This window comes from Salvelinus fontinalis, chromosome 25, assembly GCF_029448725.1.
Source record: "Salvelinus fontinalis isolate EN_2023a chromosome 25, ASM2944872v1, whole genome shotgun sequence".
NCBI lineage: Eukaryota > Metazoa > Chordata > Actinopteri > Salmoniformes > Salmonidae > Salvelinus > Salvelinus fontinalis.
In genome coordinates, this window is record NC_074689.1 from 14,400,048 (window position 1) to 14,421,267 (window position 21,220).

Sequence of the window (21,220 nt, forward strand, 5' to 3'; positions counted from 1 at the left end):
TGTAGGGGATCGTCCATTGTTTGAATCCCCTGACCCTTAACTACCTCCTGGTCTTAGACTAGTGCACTACAGGGAATAGGATGCCATTTGGGACAACCATGGTCTTTAACAGTACACCCACAGTACAGTGAATAAGGGCTGCTACCTTGGCTGTGTGATATTCCTCCACCACCTACCCAGTCAGAGGGTTCTGAGATCTGACATGAGGGGAGACAAGGCGGTAGTTTATCGAGGCTTAAGTAAATGTTCAGGGTGATTTTTTTACTCACCACTAGTGTGTTTTTTTCTGAGGCATCTTTTGACAGCAACGAATGATCTCCTTGTTCTCGATACGGTGGTTGAAGAAAGGGATGTTACATTAAATCTCTAGTTCTCACCCTGTCTCTTTCCACCGGGAGGTGAGAGCATGAGTGTCCACACATTAGCTGTATTATCTCACTCAACTAGGGAGAGATGTGGAGATGGCAGCTAGCAGCACTGTTTCCCTACAATTCTCCCAATATTTGGAGGCTAATTGGTGCTGCTAGCGTTTTTTTTTTTACTGATAGGATACAACAACATCTGCCTGGCCATACCTGTCTATGATCTTGATACATAAAGTTAACTGCCAAAATAAAGGAAACACCAACATAAAGTGCCTTAATAGGGCGTTGGGCACCACGACCCAGAACAGATTCAATGCACCTTGGCATATATTCTACAGTGTCTGGCACTCTGATGGATGTGACTCCATTCTTCCACTAGAAATTCCATCATTTGGTGTTTTGTTGACGGTGGTGGAAAACGCTGTCTCAGTCGCCGCTCCAGAATCTCCCATATTGTAAGTATTCAATTGGGTTGAGATCTGGTGACTGAAACACACACACACACACACACACACACACACACACACACACACACACACACACACACACACACACACACACACACACACACACACACACACACACATATTAATTACTTAAACAACTCAGAAACCACACCTGTGTGGAAACACCTGCTTTCAATATACTTTGTATCCCTCATTTACTCAAGTGTTTCCTTTATTTTGTCAGTATCTTGCTCACTCAGACTAACTAGACTCTTAGCAGAGATTTTTTAAGCCATAGAAATAGTATTACTAAAACGGACATGCCCAAAGTAAGTGGACCGGTGGCCTTATTGAGTGTACCCTTGAGTATACCATTCAAATGATCATGGTCAGTTGTCCGTTCTAGTCATTATATTTCTATGTAATGATTTTATTTGACACTTTATGTGCAGCGAGCAGGGAGGGTTAGGCCCTCGACTAGCTAGCTACAGATACACCATGTGACCAAAAGTATGTGGACACCTGCTCGTCGAACATCTCATTCCAAAATCATGGGCATTAATATGGAGTTGGTCCCCCCTTTGCTGGTGTTTCATGGGGTTGAGGTCAGGGCTCTGTGCAGGCCAGTCAAGTTCTTCCACACCGATCTCGACAAACCATTTCTGTATGGACCTCGCTTTGTGCACGGGGGCATTGTCATGCTGAAACAGGAAAGGGCCTTCCCCAAACTGTTGCCACAAATTTGGAAGCACAGAATCATCTAGAATGTCATTGTATTCTGAAGTATTAAGATTTCCCTTCTCTGGAACTAAGGGGCCTAGCCATGAAAAACTGCCACCTGACCATTTTTCCTCCTCCGCCAAACTTTACAGTTGGTACACGCACTTGGGCAGGTAGCATTCTCCTGGCATCCGCCAAACACAGATTTGTCCGTCGGACTGCCAAATGGTGAAGCGTGATTAATCACTCCAGAGAACGTATTTCCACTGCTCCAGAGCCCAATGGCTGCGAGCTTTACACCACACCAGCCAATGCTTGGCATTGCACATGGTGATCTTAGGCTTGTGTGCGGCTGCTCGGCCATAGAAACCCATTTCATGAACAGTTCTTGTGTTGACGTTGCTTCCAGAGGAAGTTTGGAACTCGTAGTGAGTGTTGCAACCGAGGAAAGGCGATTTTTACGCGCTCGCACTTCAGCACTCGGCTGTCCCATTCTGCGAGCTTGTGTGGCCTACCACTTCGCGCCTGAGCCGTTGTTGCTCCTAAACATTTCCACTTCACAATAACAGCCCTTACAGCTGCCTGGGGCAGCTCTAGCAGGGCAGAAATGAGACAAACGGACTTGTTGGAAAGGTGGCATCCTATGATGGTGCCACGTTGAAAGTCACTGAGCTCTTTAGTAAGGCCATTCTACTGCAAATTTTGCTATGGAGATTGCATGGCTGTGTGCTCGATTTTATACAACTGTTAGCAATGTGTGGCTGAAATAGCCAAATCCACTAATTTGAAGGGGTGTCCACATACTTTTGTATATATAGTGTATTCTGAGGTGGCTCTCCTCTTTCCTCCTGAAAGTGACCGTTAATCTGCCCAATATGATTCAGTTGGCCGGGGCTGGAGACGCAGCGATTACATCTGTCTAGGTCACCACCATAGGTGAAAGCAATTACTTGGCAAAAAATAGAGGGATATGACACGGCAGTCAGGGGAAAGGAAAAGGGACATCCTACTTCCTTTCTTTCTTTCTTTCTTTCTTTCCACCAAGCTAGATACCGTCCGACATCCGACACCCTTTCTCTCCCTCTCCACTCCTCTTTCTCCGTTTTAAATCCTTGTAAATTATCCTTGGCCTCCACTGAAGTGAGTGGGTCAGTAAAGGCCGAGATAATTAAGGTCAGGGTGAAAGAGAGAGGGATAAAGAGGGTGGAGAGAGAAAGAGAGAGAGGAGAGGGGGCTTTAGCCTTTTATCATAGTGTAGCCATACTATTTGAGCTGTAAATAGACACATCCGAGGTGAAGCCTGCCCTACTGCCACTGTCTGTTTGTCCCACAGTTACACTCCTTGTTGTATCCCTCCCATCATCATATATCTCCCTCCATTCATTCATTCCCCACTCCCTCATGTCATCATGTCTGTTTGCGTAGGCGTAAAGTTATGTTACGGTAAATGAGCCACCATGAAAGCTTTTTTTCATATATTTTTTTGAATCATCATTACTATTGCTGTCATTATTGTGATCGTTACTACTGTCATTATTGTTATCGTTAGTGTTTTTGAAAAAGCACAACAGGGTTGGGCACCTGATTGACCAGAGAGTGGATGTTTGATTAAGTCAATGACTTGTTTTAATTGAAGGGCCTAAATGGCTTTCATATGACTATGAACCTTTATCTTCCATTTGGATTTTATGTAGATGAACACATTACTTTAATGGTCTCCGTTTACGGAGAGGAGGAGGGAGGGATAGAGAGAGGAAGGGGGAGAGGGAGGGAGTCTCCCCCTTTAAAATCCATGCAACAGCCAGATGGCTGTCTTTTCTTGCATGAGATTAAAATATGTTTCTAATTCACAGCGTTGCTTCCTAGGTAAATTAATATTTCAAGCTAAATCATTTCTGTTTTGGTGGAAGTAGCGGGAGGGGAAAAGAGAGAATAGAGCTCTTTCTTTTGTTTGGAAAAGGTAGGACAGATCCCACGAACAGATTGTGGTGGCGCAGGTACAGCCGGGGCGGCAGTTAGCGCAGTTTAGCGATTCTTGGAAAACGTCGATGTTAATTGACTGCTCGGGGAAGCAAAAAACATAATGACTCATTATTAGTCATGAACGGGGATGCAAGAGGAAAAGATAATTGCAATTATTGCAGCCATGATAAAGATACATTGATTAACAAAAAGAACAATGGTGTAAAAATGAGCAACATAATGTTTGCCTCTGATTGCGCTTCTCATAAGGTCTTTAGTCCAATGCTTGTGTGAGTACACAGCTACACAACCCAGGTACACACAGAGGGCTTCTATATCTTTGTTCTCTTGCTCTGAAAGGAGGAAATCATTATAAACATGGTAATTATGCCTCATCCATTTGTTAATGTATTCTGGGAAATAGATTAGTGTAAACAGCAAATGACAAGGCAGTCTAGAGACATCTAGACCTACTATCTCTCCACCATTCAGATCTGGGTTCAAATATTATTTGGAGTGACAGATGGGTGGGGTTTTCAGTTTTGCAACTAAATTATTTGAAAATATTTAAAATAGTATTTGAAACCAGGTCTGCCACCAGTGTACAGTAGTACTATCTCGCCACCAGTATAGTACTATCGCAACATCAGTATTACTATCTCACCACCAGTATAGTATCACTTCACCACCAGTATAGTACTGCAGTATCTCACCACCAGTATAGTATCATCTCACCACCAGTATAGTATCACCTCACCACCAGTATAGTACTACAGTATCTCACCATCAGTATATTACAAACTCACCACCAATATATTACTATCTCACCATCAGTATAGGACTATCTCACCATCAGTATAGGACTATCTCACCACCAGTATAGGTATATCTCACCACCAGTATTGGTCTATCTCACCACCAGTATAGTACTTTCTCAACACCAGTATAGTACTATCTCACCATCAGTATATTACAATCTCCACCAGTATAGGCCTATCTCACTACCAATATACTACTACTACAGTATCTCACCACCAATATAGTACTATCATCTCACCATCAATATATTACTATCTCACCACCAATATATTACTATCTCACCATCAGTATAGGACTATCTCACCACCAGTATAAGACTATCTCACCACCAGTATAGGTCTATCTCACCACCAGTATAGTACTTTCTCACCACCAGTATAGGCCTATCTCACCACCAGTATAGTACTTTCTCAACACCGGTATAAGACTATCTCACCACCAGTATAGGACTATCTCACCACCGGTATAGTACTACAGTATCTCACCACCAGTATAGTACTACAGTATCTCACCACCAGTATAGTACTACATTATCTCACCACCGTATAGGTCTATCTCACCACCAGTATAGTACTATCTCACCATCAGTATATTACAATCTCACCACCAGTATAGTACTATCTCACTACCAATATTCTACTACTACAGTATATCACCACCAATATAGTACTCTCTCACCATCAGTATATTACAATCTCACCACCAGTATAGGCCTATCTCACCACCAATATTCTACTACTACAGTATCTCACCACCAATATAGTACTTTCTCACCATCGGTATAGTACTTCCTTAACACCAGTATAGGCCTATCTCACCACCAGTATAGGACTATCTCACCACCAGTATAGGACTATCTCACCACCAGTATAGTACTATCTCACCACCAGTATAGGCCTATCTCACCACCAGTATAGTACTTTCTCAACACCGGTATAGTACTACAGTATCTCACCACCGGTATAGTACTACATTATCTCACCACCGTATAGGCCTATCTCACCACCAATATATTACTATCTCACCATCAATATAGGACTATCTCACCACCGGTATAGTACTACAGTATCTCACCACCGGTATAGTACTACATTATCTCACCACCGTATAGGCCTATCTCACCACCAATATATTACTATCTCACCATCAATATAGGACTATCTCACCACCAGTATAGGACTATCTCACCACCAACATATTACTACCTCACCACCAGTATAGGACTATCTCACTACCAATATTCTACTACTACAGTATATCACCACCACCACCAGTATAGGACTATCTCACCACCAGTATAGTACTATCTCACCATCAGTATATTACAATCTCACCACCAGTATAGTACTATCTCACTACCAATATTCTACTACTACAGTATATCACCACCAATATAGTACTCTCTCACCATCAGTATATTACAATCTCACCACCAGTATAGGCCTATCTCCCCACCAATATTCTACTACTACACTATCTCACCACCAATATAGTACTTTCTTAACACCAGTATAGGCCTATCTCACCACCAGTATAGGACTATCTCACCACCAGTATATTACTACAGTATCTCACCATCAGTATAATACTATCTCACCACCAGTATAGGCCTATCTCACCACCAGTATAGGCCTATCTCACCACCAATATTCTACTACTACAGTATCTCACCATCAGTATAGTACTTTCTTAACACCAGTATAGGCCTATCTCACCACCAGTATAGAACTATCTGACCACCAGTATAGGCCTATCTCACCACCAATATATTACTATCTCACCATCAGTTTAGGACTACAATATCTCACCACCAATATTCTACTACTACAGTATCTCACCATCAGTATAGTACTTTCTTAACACCAGTATATTACTATCTCACCACCAGTATATTACTATCTCACCACCAGTATAGGACTATCTCACCACCATTATATTACCATCTCACCACCATTATATTACCATCTCACCACCAGTATAGTGCTCTCTCACCACCAGCATAGTACTATCATACCACCAGTATATTTCTATCTCACCACCAGCATAGTACTATCATACCACCAGTATATTTCTATCTCACCAGGAGCATAGTACTATCTCACCACCAGTATATTAAATTAATATCTCACCACCAGTATAGTAATATCTCACCACCAGTATAGTAATATCTCACCACCAGTATATTTAAATCTCACCACCAGTATATTAAATTAATATCTCACCACCACTATAGTGCTATCTCACCACCAGTATAGCACTATCACACCATCATTATATTAAATTAATATCTCACCACCAGTGCAGTACTGTCTCACCACCGGTATAGTACTATCATCTCCCCACCAATATAGTACTCCCTCACCACCAGGGTAGTAATATCTCACCACCAGTATATTAAATTAATATCTCACCACCAGTATAGTACTGTCTCACCACCGGTATAGTACTATCATCTCCCCACCAATATAGTACTCCCTAACCACCAGGGTAGTAATATCTCACCACCAGTATATTAAATTAATATCTCACCACCAGTATAGTAAATTAATATCTCACCACCAGTATAGTACTATCTAACCACCAGTATATTAAATTAATATCTCACCACCAGTATAGTAAATTAATATCCCACCACCAGTATAGTACTATCTCACCACCAGTATAGTACTATCTCACCACCAGTATAGTACTATCTCACCACTGGTATAGGCCTATCTCACCACGGGTATAGGCCTATCTCAGCACCAGTATAGGCCTATCTCAGCACCAGTATAGTAATATCTCACCACCAGTAGATTTATATCTCACCACCAGTATATTAAATTAATATCTCACCACCAGTACAGTACTGTCTCACCACCGGTATAGTACTATCATCTCCCCACCAATATAGTACTCCCTCACCACCAGTGTAGTACTATCTCACCACCAGTGTAGTACTATCTCACCACCAGTGTATAACTATCTCACCACCAGTATAGTACTACAGTATCTTACCACCAGTATAGTACTATCTCACCACCAGTATAGTACTATCTCACCACTTGTAGAATACTACAGTATCTCACCACCAGTATAGTACTATCATCTCACTACCAATATAGTACTCCCTCACCGCCAGTATAGTACTATCTCACCACCAGTATAGTACTATCTCACCAACAGTATAGTACTATCTCACCAACAGTATAGGCCTATCTCACCATTAATATAGTACTACAGTATCTCACCACCAGTATAGTACTATCATCTCACCACCAGTATAGTACTACAGTATAACACAACCAGTGTAGTACTATCTCACCAACAGTATAGACCTATCTCACCAACAGTATAGGCCTATCTCACCACCAATATTTTACTATCTCACCACCAGTATAGTACTCTCTCACCACCACACTTCTGTGTAACAGATGCAGACAGGATTAGAGCTTTATTGATTATGTGTCACTCGTGGATCTTCCTAAACAAACTCAGAGGTGATTGCCCTTGTCCCTGGTCTTCGAGAAAGAAAAGCACACCTGTAAGCACAAACCTGCTGGAAGTGCATTAACCCTGATGTCAATGTTGAATATATGAATGATAATATCTGGGTGGCTGTAATGAGTGATAATGCTCTGACCTTTGTTGAGTGTGTGTGTGTGTGTCACCATTTGTTCCCTATCTTGTCACGTCCTTTGGCCAGATAATGATCAGATTGTCTCTGTCCACCACTGACGCTCCTTCTGTCTCCCCTCTCTCCTCCCCTCTCTTTTCTCCCCTCTCTCCTCTCCTCTATCTTCTCCCATCTCCCCTCTCCTCTATCTTCTCCCATCTCTCCTCTCGTCTCTTTTCTCCCCTCTCCTCTCTTTTCTCCCCTCTCTCCTTCTTCTCTTCACCTTTCCTCTATTTCCTCCTCTCTCCTCTTCTCTCTCCCCCCTCTTTCTCTCTCCTTTCCTCTCTCTCTCTCTCATCTCCCCTCTCTTCTTTCCTGTAGATGGAACGTCCTGGGACTGCAGGGGGCATTGTTGAGTCACTTTGTGGAGCCGGTGTACCTCCACAGTCTGACGGTGGGCAGTCTCAGACACCCGGGTCACTTCAACAGGGTGATGAGTCAGAGACTGGAGTGCCTCGGACCGCTGCCCGCAACTTACAGACGCAACCAGCCTCTTCTTAGTGGTAAGAGACACAGAGACAGACAGACAGAGACAATGCAACACTATTCAAGATCTATCACGATGAAGTTTTACAAGTTTTAACTTTGGATATGTTTTTGGATAACAGTGTGTTCACCCTCCATACACACACGGCTAGGGATGTAGGTCGTGCACATTACTCTTGAAGGGCATTTTCTCTCTCTAAAGATCCCCCAGTGCCACAGAACTCTAGGTAATTAGGTGTCATAAGGAGGAATATTTTTACAGCTCCATCATCATCAGGAATGATTATTGTACAGAAGGACCTTTAGTGATGATGGTCATAATGAATTTATCATTGAACAACCAAGAACACTAGAGTCACTTGGAAGTTGTCTGAAGTATTAAGTTAGGTACTGAAGACAGTCCCCACGTAAAGGACATAGTATGTCTCCATAAGATAATTTCTCCTTCTGCTCTAAATGTGAATGTTTTGCTCAAAGGTTGACATAAATTCTTTGAGAAATGTTTCTCCTTCATGTCATCGTTGTTGACAAAGGGCAGAATGGTGACCTTTACCTTGGACAAGCCGAACCTCAAAACAAAACAGACGTGGCCACAGACATCTGCCACAAGCATTCTGCCTGTCGTTCTAGACATCCTTCTGAGTGTGTTTCAAGTTTCAAGTTTTATTAGTCCTATGTACAGGATGCGCATGGTATACATCGTCCAACGAAGTGCCTACTTGCAGGTGCCTTCTCAACAATACAACAACAATAAGAAATAAGAAAATATAAGAATATGAACATAAAGTAAAAGGCGGTAGAATAAACCAGAGCGGGTCCGGATACAGAATTCTAAATAATGTCACAAGTCTGGGTCGGATCTGTTATGATTGTCACGGGCCAATTTTAACTGACTGATCCGAACGGGACTGCTGCAGTCGAGAGAGAGACATTTTATAATTTATGCTGCTGCTCTTGCTTTTCACGAGAGTGGAGTGTGGCGCTTGTAGCTTGTTGTTACCCAGTCATAAGTCATCAAAGAGGCAATAGGCTACAGTCATAGAGCCTCCGTGTGTGGCAAAAGTTAGGAGATAACTAATCAATGGAAGATGGAATTAAAATGAAGGAGAAGGATAGGCTACAACGACCAAGAGCCAACAGGTAGGCTGCTACTTAATATTCTGAATGGAGTTGTTTGTATTTGTAACTGTAGAATGAGAAATCGCATGTACTGCAGCCTCAATTAGCCTAGCTAGCTAACGTTAGCTATTTTAACTAGCTTCTCCCGGTTTGATGCAGTCAAGACAGATACTAAGTAATAATATTTTAAGCTACTTTATTAACTGGTGCTGATAAAGTGTGAGAGGAGGGAGAGAGGTGCGAGGATGGGGCTGTACTGTGAGCGAGTGACACAGCGAGCAGGGAGGGAGAGACGAGAGACAGCAACCAACCAATTGGCTCGCGCTATAGTAGACTAATAGGTGCCATAGCAAGGTTACTTATCATCAAATATGATTTTTTTTATTTTCTGCTTCCCTCACTCGGATCAGACCTTGTCTGGATCCGACCATGTCTACATACGGAATTGGTCTAGTTGTCCTCTGGTCCGTTCGGAATGGGTCTCTATATTTATTTATTTTTATTTATGCAGATCGGGTCCGGGTGGGAAAGCCCCAGGTCCACTTCAACTTTTTGGACCCGTGAAGACCTCTAGTTGGAGCGGTAGGCAGATTGGAGTGGGTACAGTGTGCCTGGCATGCTGGCCTTGATGTGGGCAATGACCAGCCTCTCGAAGCACTTCATGATGACCGAGGTCATTTGGGAATGTCACTGTGTCTTTCTTGGGCAATGGGACAGTGTTGGTTTCCTTAAAGTAGTTGGGGACTACAGCCTGGGACGGGGACAAGTTGAAGATGTCCGAGAAGATGCCCGCCAGCTGGTTAGCACACATGCTGAGGATGCAGCCAGGGACGCCATATGGGCCAGCGGCTTTGTATTCACTTTTTTGAGAGTTTACCTCATGTCTACCTCTGAGAGTGAAAGCACCAGGTCATCTGGAGCAGCGAGTCATCCTGGATGGCTCGGTATTGTCTGCCTCGAAGCAAGCATAGAATGTGTTAATCTTGTCTGGGAGGAAGGCTTCGATGGGCACTGACAGCTGGTGTGTCTAAGACGGCGGCGTTGAGGAGGGCGCGCTTCTTGCCGGTTCCTGCTCGACTTAGCTTTTTTTATGGCTATTCATGGCGATTAAGAAGAGGAAGGAAACGGGGACTCCAAGCTAGGCTGAAAAGACGGGCCTACACGGCCTCTTCTTCCTAGTATCCTGATGGCTAATGTCCAATCGCTGGGAAATAAACTTTGTAAACTCAGTGCAAGGCTTAAATCGCAGACGGACATCAGAGAATGCTATGTCTATGTGTTTACTGGGACGTGGCTTTGTGTGTGTGTGTGCGTGTCTGCATGCGTGCGTGTATCTTTGCTGTCTGAACCATGGAGCCAGTAGAGGACAGGGGGAGGAGGAGAGGAGAGGGGGTCATTGGAGAGATGGCCCTACTCCAAATCAATGTAATCACAGCTCTTATCAGACAACCATTCATTGTGGAGGAGGGAGTGAGCAAAGAGGAGGGTGACGGAGAGAGAGAGAGAGAGAGAGAGAGAGAGAGAGAGAGAGAGAGAGAGAGAGAGAGAGAGAGAGGGAGGGAGGGTTCATTCCATTCACTCCCAGGACCCAGGGCCCATGCTCCCTCCTCCTCCACCCTCCCTCCACCTTTTCATTCATCCTGCCCTGATGAGATCCTCCACCATTGTGTCTGGGCCTCTTGTTCAGGGAAATGGCTGGGTTATTTTAAGTCCTGTCATATGAAAGGCTCTGGCTCTGACTGACTTCCCCAGGAGCTCTTATCACTGCCAACCAAATGACTCCACCTGCAGCAGAGAGCAGAGGGGGCTAAATACATCAATGAGGTTGTCCTTCAAAAAGTCACCTGGATTTAACCAAACCGGGAGACACCACACTGGAGACACGGCCTGGAGTTACTTTTACTATTATAGAGCGTTTACATTGTAGGCATCATGCGTTGCTAGTGCTGCCTTTTGCCTCAATCACATTTAAGACTTTTCAATTGACATTTGTTCTTGGATGTGGCGTGGTCTAATAAAGTGTTGTCCCCTCCACGGTCCTAAGTTGCATGTATCATGTATCATGTATCAACTTTTCAGTTGTCCACTCAATATTAATGCCGCATCTGTGTGCATGGCTCTAAGCAGTGGCCACAGAAATGGTTCTTGAAGTAATTGTAGCGTTAGTGGTGGTGGGTTTTTGATATGAATATTTACATTTTCCAGCTATTATAATTATTATACATCACATAACCACAGGTTTGAATTGGTCTACTTCATGAGCTACCTGCAGAGCGCTAACTAGAATAGAGAAACTGATCAAGACTTCACAGAAAAATCTAATTGGCTATTACAGAGACACAAGAGTCAAGTCGATTGAAGGGATCAAATGAGGCATGAATAGAGGCAGTGTGATAGAGAGAGAGGGAGAGAGATGCAGAAAGAGGGGGAGACAGGAGAGGGAGAGGAGGGAGACAGAAGAGGGAGAAAGAGAGAGAGAGGGAGAGGAGGGAGACAGGAGAGGGAGAGGAGGAAGACAGGAGAGGGAGAAAGAGGGAGACAGGAGAGGGAGAAAGAGAGAGAGAGAGGGGGAGACAGGAGAAAGAGAGAGAGAGCAAGAGAGGGGGGAGTCTTTTGTTCAAAGAGGTGTGTCTCTGTAAGAGAAAGGAGGGATGATAATAAGAGACTAGGTGATTGTTATGTCGGCAGGCAATTTATTCCAGCTCTGAAAAGCTATAGAAAAGAAGGAAGAGAGGAATGAAAGACTGGTGAATGGAAGAGTGAAGATGGGGGAATGAGTCTGCCACAGAGAAAGATGATCACTGAGAATGTGTTAAATCTATTTTGTGTTATATCTCAGAATGCATGGCTTTGTTTCTATACAATTATATGACCAAGTCCTTTTTCTTAAGGTATCTTTATCAAAACTGATCCATCTACTAACTACTGCAATAGTAATAGCGTTATTAATTATGAGCGATTCGATCATATCATTAATATGGACACTTGTCCAGACTTAAACATTTTATTCAAATAGAGACATATTATGGGTGCATCGTACTTTGCATGCGTTTTTAGTTACCCCGTGTCAAGGTAAACATTCCTACTTGTATTTTCTACTTTGTTTCCACCAGTGCATAACTACATTATAATCAGTGTTGATGTCTTGACAATGCTGCTGGAGTGTGTATGTTTTTTTTAGCTGCACTCAGCAGGGGTGCTAATTCCCTGTGTCCATAGGGGGGGACTGGTTCTCACTTCTCTTGTTCTGTAACACTGGGTGCTAATTCATTGTACATGAAGTCTAGTGGCTGAGTCTCCTCCCATCCTCCTCCTCTTCCTCCTCCTCCTCCTTGCCCTTCTTCTCTCCTCACCATCCTCCTTTCTCAATATTCTCCTCTTCAACTCATCTCTTCCTCATCTCATTTTCCTCCTCGCCACCTATCCTCCACCTCTCCTCCTGCCCTCCACTGCTTTTCGTGCAGAGTGCTATCGGAGCGCTAGGCTAGCTAATTGGATGTGAGAGGCTGTGTCTGATTGAGGAGTCCAGTGAGGGACCTCAGTATCTCAGGCACAGTGTTTACAACAGAGATAGTGAAGCTTCAAACGCCCACGTTACATTATCCACGTCAACACGTTTCGCTTTAATGAAATGCACACTCGCATGCTTGATAGACCCTCGGTCTTTCATTTTCTTTCACTCTCTGTCTTTTCTCTCTCTTTCTTTCTCCCCCATCACTCCCCCCTCACTCTCCTCTCTCTCTCTCTTCCCCCGCTGTTTCCTATCCCTTTCTCCCTCTCTCTCTCACCCTAGTGTCTCTCTCTGTCTCTCGCTCTCTCTTCCTCTTCCTGTCCCTCCCTCCCTCCCGTCTTCTCTCCCTCTCCCCCCAGTGTCTGTAACTGCTCTCTGAGGAGAGAGGCTGGTGTATAAACAGCTTGGAGATAGAGAACCAGGTTGACTAAGCTTTTGCACCACTGCAAACGTTGCATCTGTTCTTTGCTAGAGGGAGTTAACCACAAAAAAAGTGAAAATGAAAAGCAAATCGAAGTATGAAGTTCAGGTTCAGGTGAAACAAACATACAGTAATTTCATGTTTCAGCTGTTTTTTATCATTCAGATGTTGCATTAGTGTAAAAGTGTAGCAAATATGTCTCTTGGCCTCTATATAACACGACGGTCCCCTGTCCTCATGTGTCTAATCTCTCGTGGACAGACTGCATAAACGGTACTGTAGATCTTTCATGATACAACAGGATGCATGAGATAACCAGCAGCATTAGTTACGGTGCTTGGGTCTTTCATCACTGGTTATTTGGACAAATCACAATTTCGCAGGTGTTAGTATCTTTTGAATTTCGGAAGGGGAGGGTACTTTTGGCCCATAGACTTGCCCGTAACTTGCAAAGAGAGAGGGTGGAGCTCTTCATTCCAGTTGTGATCCTCGTTTTATCTCTTCTCAACATGTATGGATCCAGAACTTAAAGGTAGACTCAGCGATATGACGTAGATGCAGAAAGTAAACAGCATAGTGGGTCAATTTCCGCAACAACAGCGTTGAAGCGCGGGGCTCAAGTTCTCTGCTGTTTTGGTCCTGTGGCTACCACGCTGTGACAGCGTGAAGCAATACCGTGCACATGCGCCGATACTGTTTGTGACTGTGTGTGCGAAGTGTTGGATCTCGCTCATCTCAATATCTGCGGTGCTGCTCGTGGCAACATCATTTCGCTGAGTCTACCTTTAATCGAGAATCTAACCAATTACGCAAGTCTTTAGTTCTGGGTTAACCAGGATTACCCTGTGTCTAATATGACTAAAAGCTTAAGCAATCACACACATTCTAAAAAGAAAAAATACCTTTTTTCCTGTGCATCCCTGCAGGTCTGAGTGTCAGTGGTGAGTGTCGTCAGCCGGGGAAGTCTCTGTGTGTCAGTGTGAACTGGACTTGTGGAGACGGTCAGCTGGAGGTGGTCAACGCGGCTACGGGACGGAAGAGGGACTCTGGGACGCCATCAAGGCTCTGCAAGCACGCTCTGTTCACCCGCTGGGCAAGGCTGTACCGCAAGGTGAGTACTGCAGACAGAAACACGCACACACTATGAACTGTATCATAATGAATACAGATGTTCGATCTTAATTTGATCACTCTGTTTTTGCAGAGAATGTTCGAGGTTTAAAAAGGTTTCTGAAGTTTGAAAGGCTTCTAAGGTGTAATTTCCACTTTAAAATGTCAGCCTTGATTTTCCCTAACGAAAAATGTAACAATCACAAAAATGTATTATAATCCATAAGTTATATTCCACATAAGAATTCACATGTCATGTTGCTGCAGGAATATTTTTCTGCTGTGAAATACTGATCAAATTAAGATAGTATATCTGTACATGGCATTAAAAAAATGTCATACCATGCCTTTAATAGCGACTAACCAAGCTTCCGGTGAGTAGCATGGAACCACTTGACGTCTCTGTGTGTCCAGCAACAGCTGCCACAGTACTCTACAGCAGCTTAACCCCCCCCCCCCTTCACACAATAGCAGCCTATTATTTTAGAACAAACACAAAGCGCGGTTTAATTTTCATTATGAAAATGTATGTAAATGCCTGCAACACCCAAATGGTGGCAGTTAAATTATAATGATTATATAACCATAATTATTTGGAGAAGCACTTGAGGAGCGCCGCACTTGGAAATTGGTCCCCGCGCGCAGTAAGGCATGCAACAGCAGACACAGTAATCTCCAAAGAAACTTTGTGACTTGACTGTGCCTACGTCCCCTCTCTCGCCTCGCCTAGCGGCTGCTCCTCTTCTCTTTCTGCCTGCGCAACAAAGGAAATGCACAAAAGCACAGAGAATGTTCAATTGCTTGTGAAATTTAAATGGGGAGATTACACAGCTGTTGAAGTTCCCCGTTTGTGCCGGCTCATTAGTTTTGTTTTGCTCTCTATCTCTCTTACCCTAACCCTCTACCCCGTCTTTTTCTCCCTCTCTCTTTCTCGCTACATCTTTATTTCTCTCTCTGCCTTTTTCTCTCCTTCCTTCTTCTTCCTTCGCTCTCCAGTTGAGTATCCATGCTTCCGGGCCCGTGGACCAGCCACTGATGTACTGTGAGGCCAAGATGGCTGCCGGCTCTTACCAGACTGCCAAACAGCAGTGGCTCAGATCGCTACAGGAGACAGGCCTGGGAACCTGGGTGAAGAAACCTCCAGAGCAGGAGAGCTTCCTGCTACAGGACTAAGACATTTCACTCCATTCCAGCCATTTTTATGCACACGCACACCAGCTTCCTGTGGTGTGCGTGTCCGTGTTCATCCGTCCGTTTGCGTGCGTGTCTGTAGAAGGAGCATGTGGCAGTTGGCTTTATTGTTGTCCGCTGACTTTGGTTTGCTCTACAAGCCTCCATCTCCTCCTCGGCAAAAGCCACCATTGATGTCGGTCGTTCAAGTTCCACCCCAAAAATAAAAAATGAAAACGTGAATGAAAGAAAGTGGGTTTGATCGGACCTCTCCTTCATTATCCCGCTGGTCCCTGGTTGTCATGTCAAAGCCGGGGAGAAGGCAGGAAAGAAGGCAGGGTAACCTTGGTCAATGTGAAAGGCAGCCGCTATCTTGTCATCAGCCATTTGGGGGCGGCGGTGCGCCTGCAGAGCTCCAGCGGGATGGGGGACAGGGCCAGCCAATTACAGAGCCTGTCATTGTGACGTGTGATGGACAGAGAGATGGAGAAAGAGAAAAGGACCACAAAGAACCAGATAGACAACTCACCGTTACACACACACACCCGCTTGCCACAGGCCCAGTTCACATATATCTCACCTATCTCTCTCCCTTTTCACAGCATCTCTTTGTCTGTCCATCTCCTCCTTTTTCTCTATCACTTCATCTTTCGACCCCCTTTCTATCCCTCTGTTCCTCTCTGCCATCTTCAACCCCCTCTCCTTCACCGATCTCATTCTCTCCTCCTCTCTCCCCTCTCTCTCGCCTCCTCTCCACCTCTCTCCGCTCGCTTCTGACTCTAACACAAGTCACGAAGCTAGAGGTTCTGACGTGGCCACGACAGGTTAATTCCACCTGCTCTTAGTTGCACAAAGGGAATAGAGGAGAATGGAGGTGATAGCAACATAACTGCTGCCATTAGGCCACACTGGGGTTCCCCTTTCAGATAGAACACCACAGCCATCTTAGCTTCTTTAATACCTGTCATTAACGCTCTGAGTTGATTTCACCTTTTTACCTTTGTAGTCAGGTCTCTCGCTGTAATTGGAATGGCACAGTTTCCCCCCTTTTTTTACCACTGACAGGTTGATGATAAAGGGGGGTTGATTAACGCACAATAGAGCAGTCGTGAGCCTGACTTGTTAGCTGCGCTCACTTTGAGCTGGTGGAAAAGGGTTGTGACCAACCTGCTACAGTGGTTTGGTTGACGAGCGATTACCTGCAATGATGGGAAGGACTCAGAATGGACTGACATTCAGTCGTCACTGGGAGAAAAACAATAAATACAACCCTACTTAACAAAATGCATTTTGGTGTTTAGTTGCGGAGTCATTAACTCTCTATTGGCCCAACTCTATAGCCCAGGTGCTGGGTGGTAGCGAGGGACCGTTCTCTTCTTTGTTTCACATCCTCACTACTCCCCAAGCCAGTCTGTAAAGGTTCTAGAACGCTAGAACACACTACACGCTATCAAATGTCACCTGTAAAACACTGACTTCTCAACCCTGGCCATGTTTGTCCACGTTGGCCCCCTTACTTTATGTTTGTGTTCATTTCAAATGTCCTATTTTCACCCCCCGTTTAATCTTGAAAATATGCTTTATTTTAGTATTACAAGGTTTTGTTTTTACATGTGTGATGTTCCAATGTAGGAATAAGTTAACGTTATATGCATACATTATCGTCATGTTGTTTAAATCCTCCCACCTTACTCTGACACTTTCCTTGGAGTTCACGAAGAGAACAGTCCAGGCAATTATATTAAACACAGTAACAGTGTCACCTAGTGGTCATAGTTCTTATGTGTCAGTGTTGTTACTTGTCCATCACTCTCCTCTGCCTCAGATCCCATTTTGGTAGTGTGTAAGGTCCACCGGGCAGGTAGACTGTAGGAAATAGTGTCACAGTCATTTCTCTGATATAGTGTTCCAACGGACAAGAATGTGGAACATCATTATCATCAAAGTGGGATATCGTTTTTTCAATTGGAAAAGTTCCAGAATAGCAGGAGTAGGTCTTTAAGTTTTTCTAAAATCCTCCCCGTTAGTTGAGTAGAGATCCAGTGAAGGTTGTTGTCTTTTATAAAGAGAACCCACCCCCTTGTCAAGGCTAGTATGACCCCAATCACAGATCACTAGATGCATGTCATACATACATAAACACAGTGCACATCAGGGTTGGGGTAAATTCCATTTAAATGCATTGTCTGAATTGAAATGGAATTGACCCTAACCCTGGTACACAAAGGACATTATGTGGAGTGATAATGAACCAAGAATAAACTCAAACTCTTGTCATCTTCATACACATACATGTGTTGTAAAGAATAATCTAACTAGTTTTCCCTCTGAAGGTTCATCTTGTACATATTTCTCTTTTATTTTCTAATTCGCTCTATTATTAAATGTAGAGGCACATTCTGTTGGAAGCTTGTGGTATGTTTTACCAGTTATTTTTCATAGTCATTCAATTAGTCAAACATACACTATTTATACAAAAGTATGTGGACACCCCTTCAAATTAGTGGATTTGGATATTTCAGCCACACCTGTTACCGACAGGTGTAAGAAATCGAGCACAAAGCCATGCAATCTCCATAGACAAACATTAGCAGTAGAATAGCCTTACTGAAGAGCTCAGTGACTTCCAATCACCATCATAGGGTGCCACCTTTCCAACAAGTCAGTTCGTCAAATTTCTGCCCTGCTAGAGCTACCCGGTCAACTGTACGTGCTGTTATTGTGAAGTGGAAACATCTAGGTGCAACAACGGCTCAGCGGTGAAGTAGTAGGCCACACAAGCTCAAGGAACGGGACCGCCGAGTGCTGATGCGTGTAGCGTGGTAAAAATCATCTGTCCTCAGTTGTAACACTCACTACCGAGTTCCAAACTGCCTCTGGAAGCAACATCAGCACAATAACTGTTCATTGGGAGCCTCATGAAATGGGTTTCCATGGCCGAGCAGCTGCACACAAGCCTAAGATCACCATGCGCAATGCCAAGCGTCAGCTGGAGTGGTGTAAAGCTCAACGCCATCGTACTCTGGAGCAGTGGAAGCACGTTCTCTGGAGTGATGAATCCCGCTTCACCATCTGGCAGTCCAACAGATGAATCTGGGTTTGGCAGATGCCAGGAGAACGCTACATGCCCCAATGCATAGTGCCAACTGTAAAGTTTGGTGGATGAGGAATAATGGTTCGGGCTAGGCCCCTTAGTTACAGTGAAGGGGAATCTTAACGCTACAGCATACAATGACATTCTAAATGATTCTGTGTTTCGAACTTTGGGGCAACAGTTTGGGGAAGGCCCTTTCCTGTTTCATCATGACAATGCCCCCATGCACAAAGTGAGGTCCATACAGAAATGGCTTGTCGAATTTGGTGTGGAAGAACTTGACTGGCCTGCACAGAGCACTGACCTTAACCCCATTGAACACCTTTTGGATGAATTGGAATGCCGACTGCGAGCCAGGCCTAATTGTCCAACCTTACTAATGCTCGTGGTTGAATGGAAGCAAGTCCTCTCAGCAATGTTCCAACACCTAGCCTTCCCAGAAGAGTGGAGGCTGTTATAGCAGCAAAGGGGGGACCAACTCCATATTAATGCCCATGATTTTGGAATGAGACGATCGACAAGCAGGTGTCCACATACTTTTGGTCATGTAGTGTAGTTTTGTGGTTTCTGGCAAATATAACAAACTGATTCCTCGTTAAAAACCCGTTGCTTATTTTGAGAGATATTAACAGTATGGCATGACTGAATGGTAATGTTGTATTAAATGAGTGTATATTTGTAAAAATTTTAAACAATAAAAAAATACAATATGGGAAGACGATAATGAAGATATGTCTAATTCAGATGTAAATTGAAGTTCTATGAATACATGCTGCTAAGGTTGTAAATTGCACTTCAGTAATACCTTAAAAGTGAATGTTTGTACATGTGAATAAAATCTGAAAATCTGGTCATTTTATCTTTGTCTTGGTTCTTTCTGATGATATAGGTTACTGTGCAATATTTTGTCTCTAGGATACTCATTAGCTTGGTCTGTGGGAAGAGAAAACCGTGTAACGTGTGCATCACAATTTATCAACCTAAAACACATAAAATGTTCTTTAGGCCTACAGTATGTGGCCCTTTCCACCATGAATTGAAATAAACACTGTTTTCATGACTGTCTGTCTCCACAGATGCATCACCTCCACACACAAATATTAGAGATTCTTCCCTTCCCCAAGGAAATACATTGGAAATGATAATCATCCCGTCTCAGTGGCAGGTGTCAAACTGGGTGGGGAGCCACCAAATGAGCTATGAGAAGGGATAGTTGTATGTATCTCTCTTTTCCCCTCAGGGCAGGTATGTCTCATGACTGTCCACACTACAACAAACATCATAATTGACTATTTACTCCACAGCCTGGCCCTTGTGCTTGGTCATCTAACTGTAATCTAATAGACATGATCGGGAGCTAGGGCTGGCCTCTGGATACCACTCCGCTCAGAAGTAATGAATGAAATTTACTGTACTGTATGAGCTTAATACCAAGACCAGGGATTTTCCCAACTTGTTCAAACACAAAAAAATACTGCTTTGTAATTACACATTAACATCCTACATGACTGGAGGAGATTTGGAATAGCCTGAAGGTGATCCAATTTTGGATTTAACAAGAAAAGAGACATCAATAGAATGCCGTTAGGTCTTGTCTGATAAAGTTAAATAGAAATCTAACCTTGATCGTGTCAACTGTCAACCAATCCAAATGTGTTATAAAACACATTATTCCCACTGAGGGATGACAAGCGACCCTTATCTATGTGACTAACCCCTGACCTTTCCATCAGACTGCTTACTACCCCCAGTCAGAGGGGCTTTACAGAGGTAAGGGATAGACAGACAGACGGAGACAAGAAAACAAGAGAGAGCGAGAGAGAGATATTGATAGAAAGAGGGAGAGAGCTTGCTGGGGTTTACAGACAGCCAGTCTCTCCTCCGTATTGATCTCCAGACCATCATGCATCATCTCCTCCACACCTGCTTGTTTATTAGACTTGGCTCATGTCCTCCTCAATGCCACATAAAGGGAATAGGGTACCATTTGGGAGGCAGCCAGGGGCTGTGAAATCTACTTACCTGGCCGCCACCAAGATTTATTACTGTCCATTTGTATTTACTTTACTTGGAGGCTGCCACCAAGGGTGCCTCCTATTGGGAAGGACCTATATAGTGCACTACTTTTGACCAGAGCCCTATGCACTATGTAGGGAATATGGTGCCATTTGAGATGTAGGCCAAGCATTATTACTGTCTATTTGTATTGACTTTACTTCGAGACCGATCTTATTACTGTCTCAATTTCTATTTACTTTACTTGGATGAGATTTCCTTCCAGTCTCAGTAAAACATTGATTGTATTCTCTTCTTTTAAACCAATCGTTAACCAGATCAGAAAA

The 21,220-nt window shown here is 43.8% G+C and overlaps 1 protein-coding gene across 1 annotated transcript in view; it reads left to right on the forward strand.

The window, feature by feature from the left end:
• Positions 1-19,737, forward strand: part of adarb2 (adenosine deaminase RNA specific B2 (inactive)) — a gene marked incomplete in the record, with an annotated part of 187,916 nt that extends 168,179 nt beyond the window's left edge. The window contains 3 exon segments of the mRNA XM_055881333.1: positions 8,289-8,470; positions 14,431-14,615; positions 15,611-19,737. Of these exon segments, the coding sequence (XP_055737308.1) occupies positions 8,289-8,470; positions 14,431-14,615; positions 15,611-15,787 (544 nt within the window).
• Positions 19,738-21,220: the final 1,483 nt, after the last annotated feature.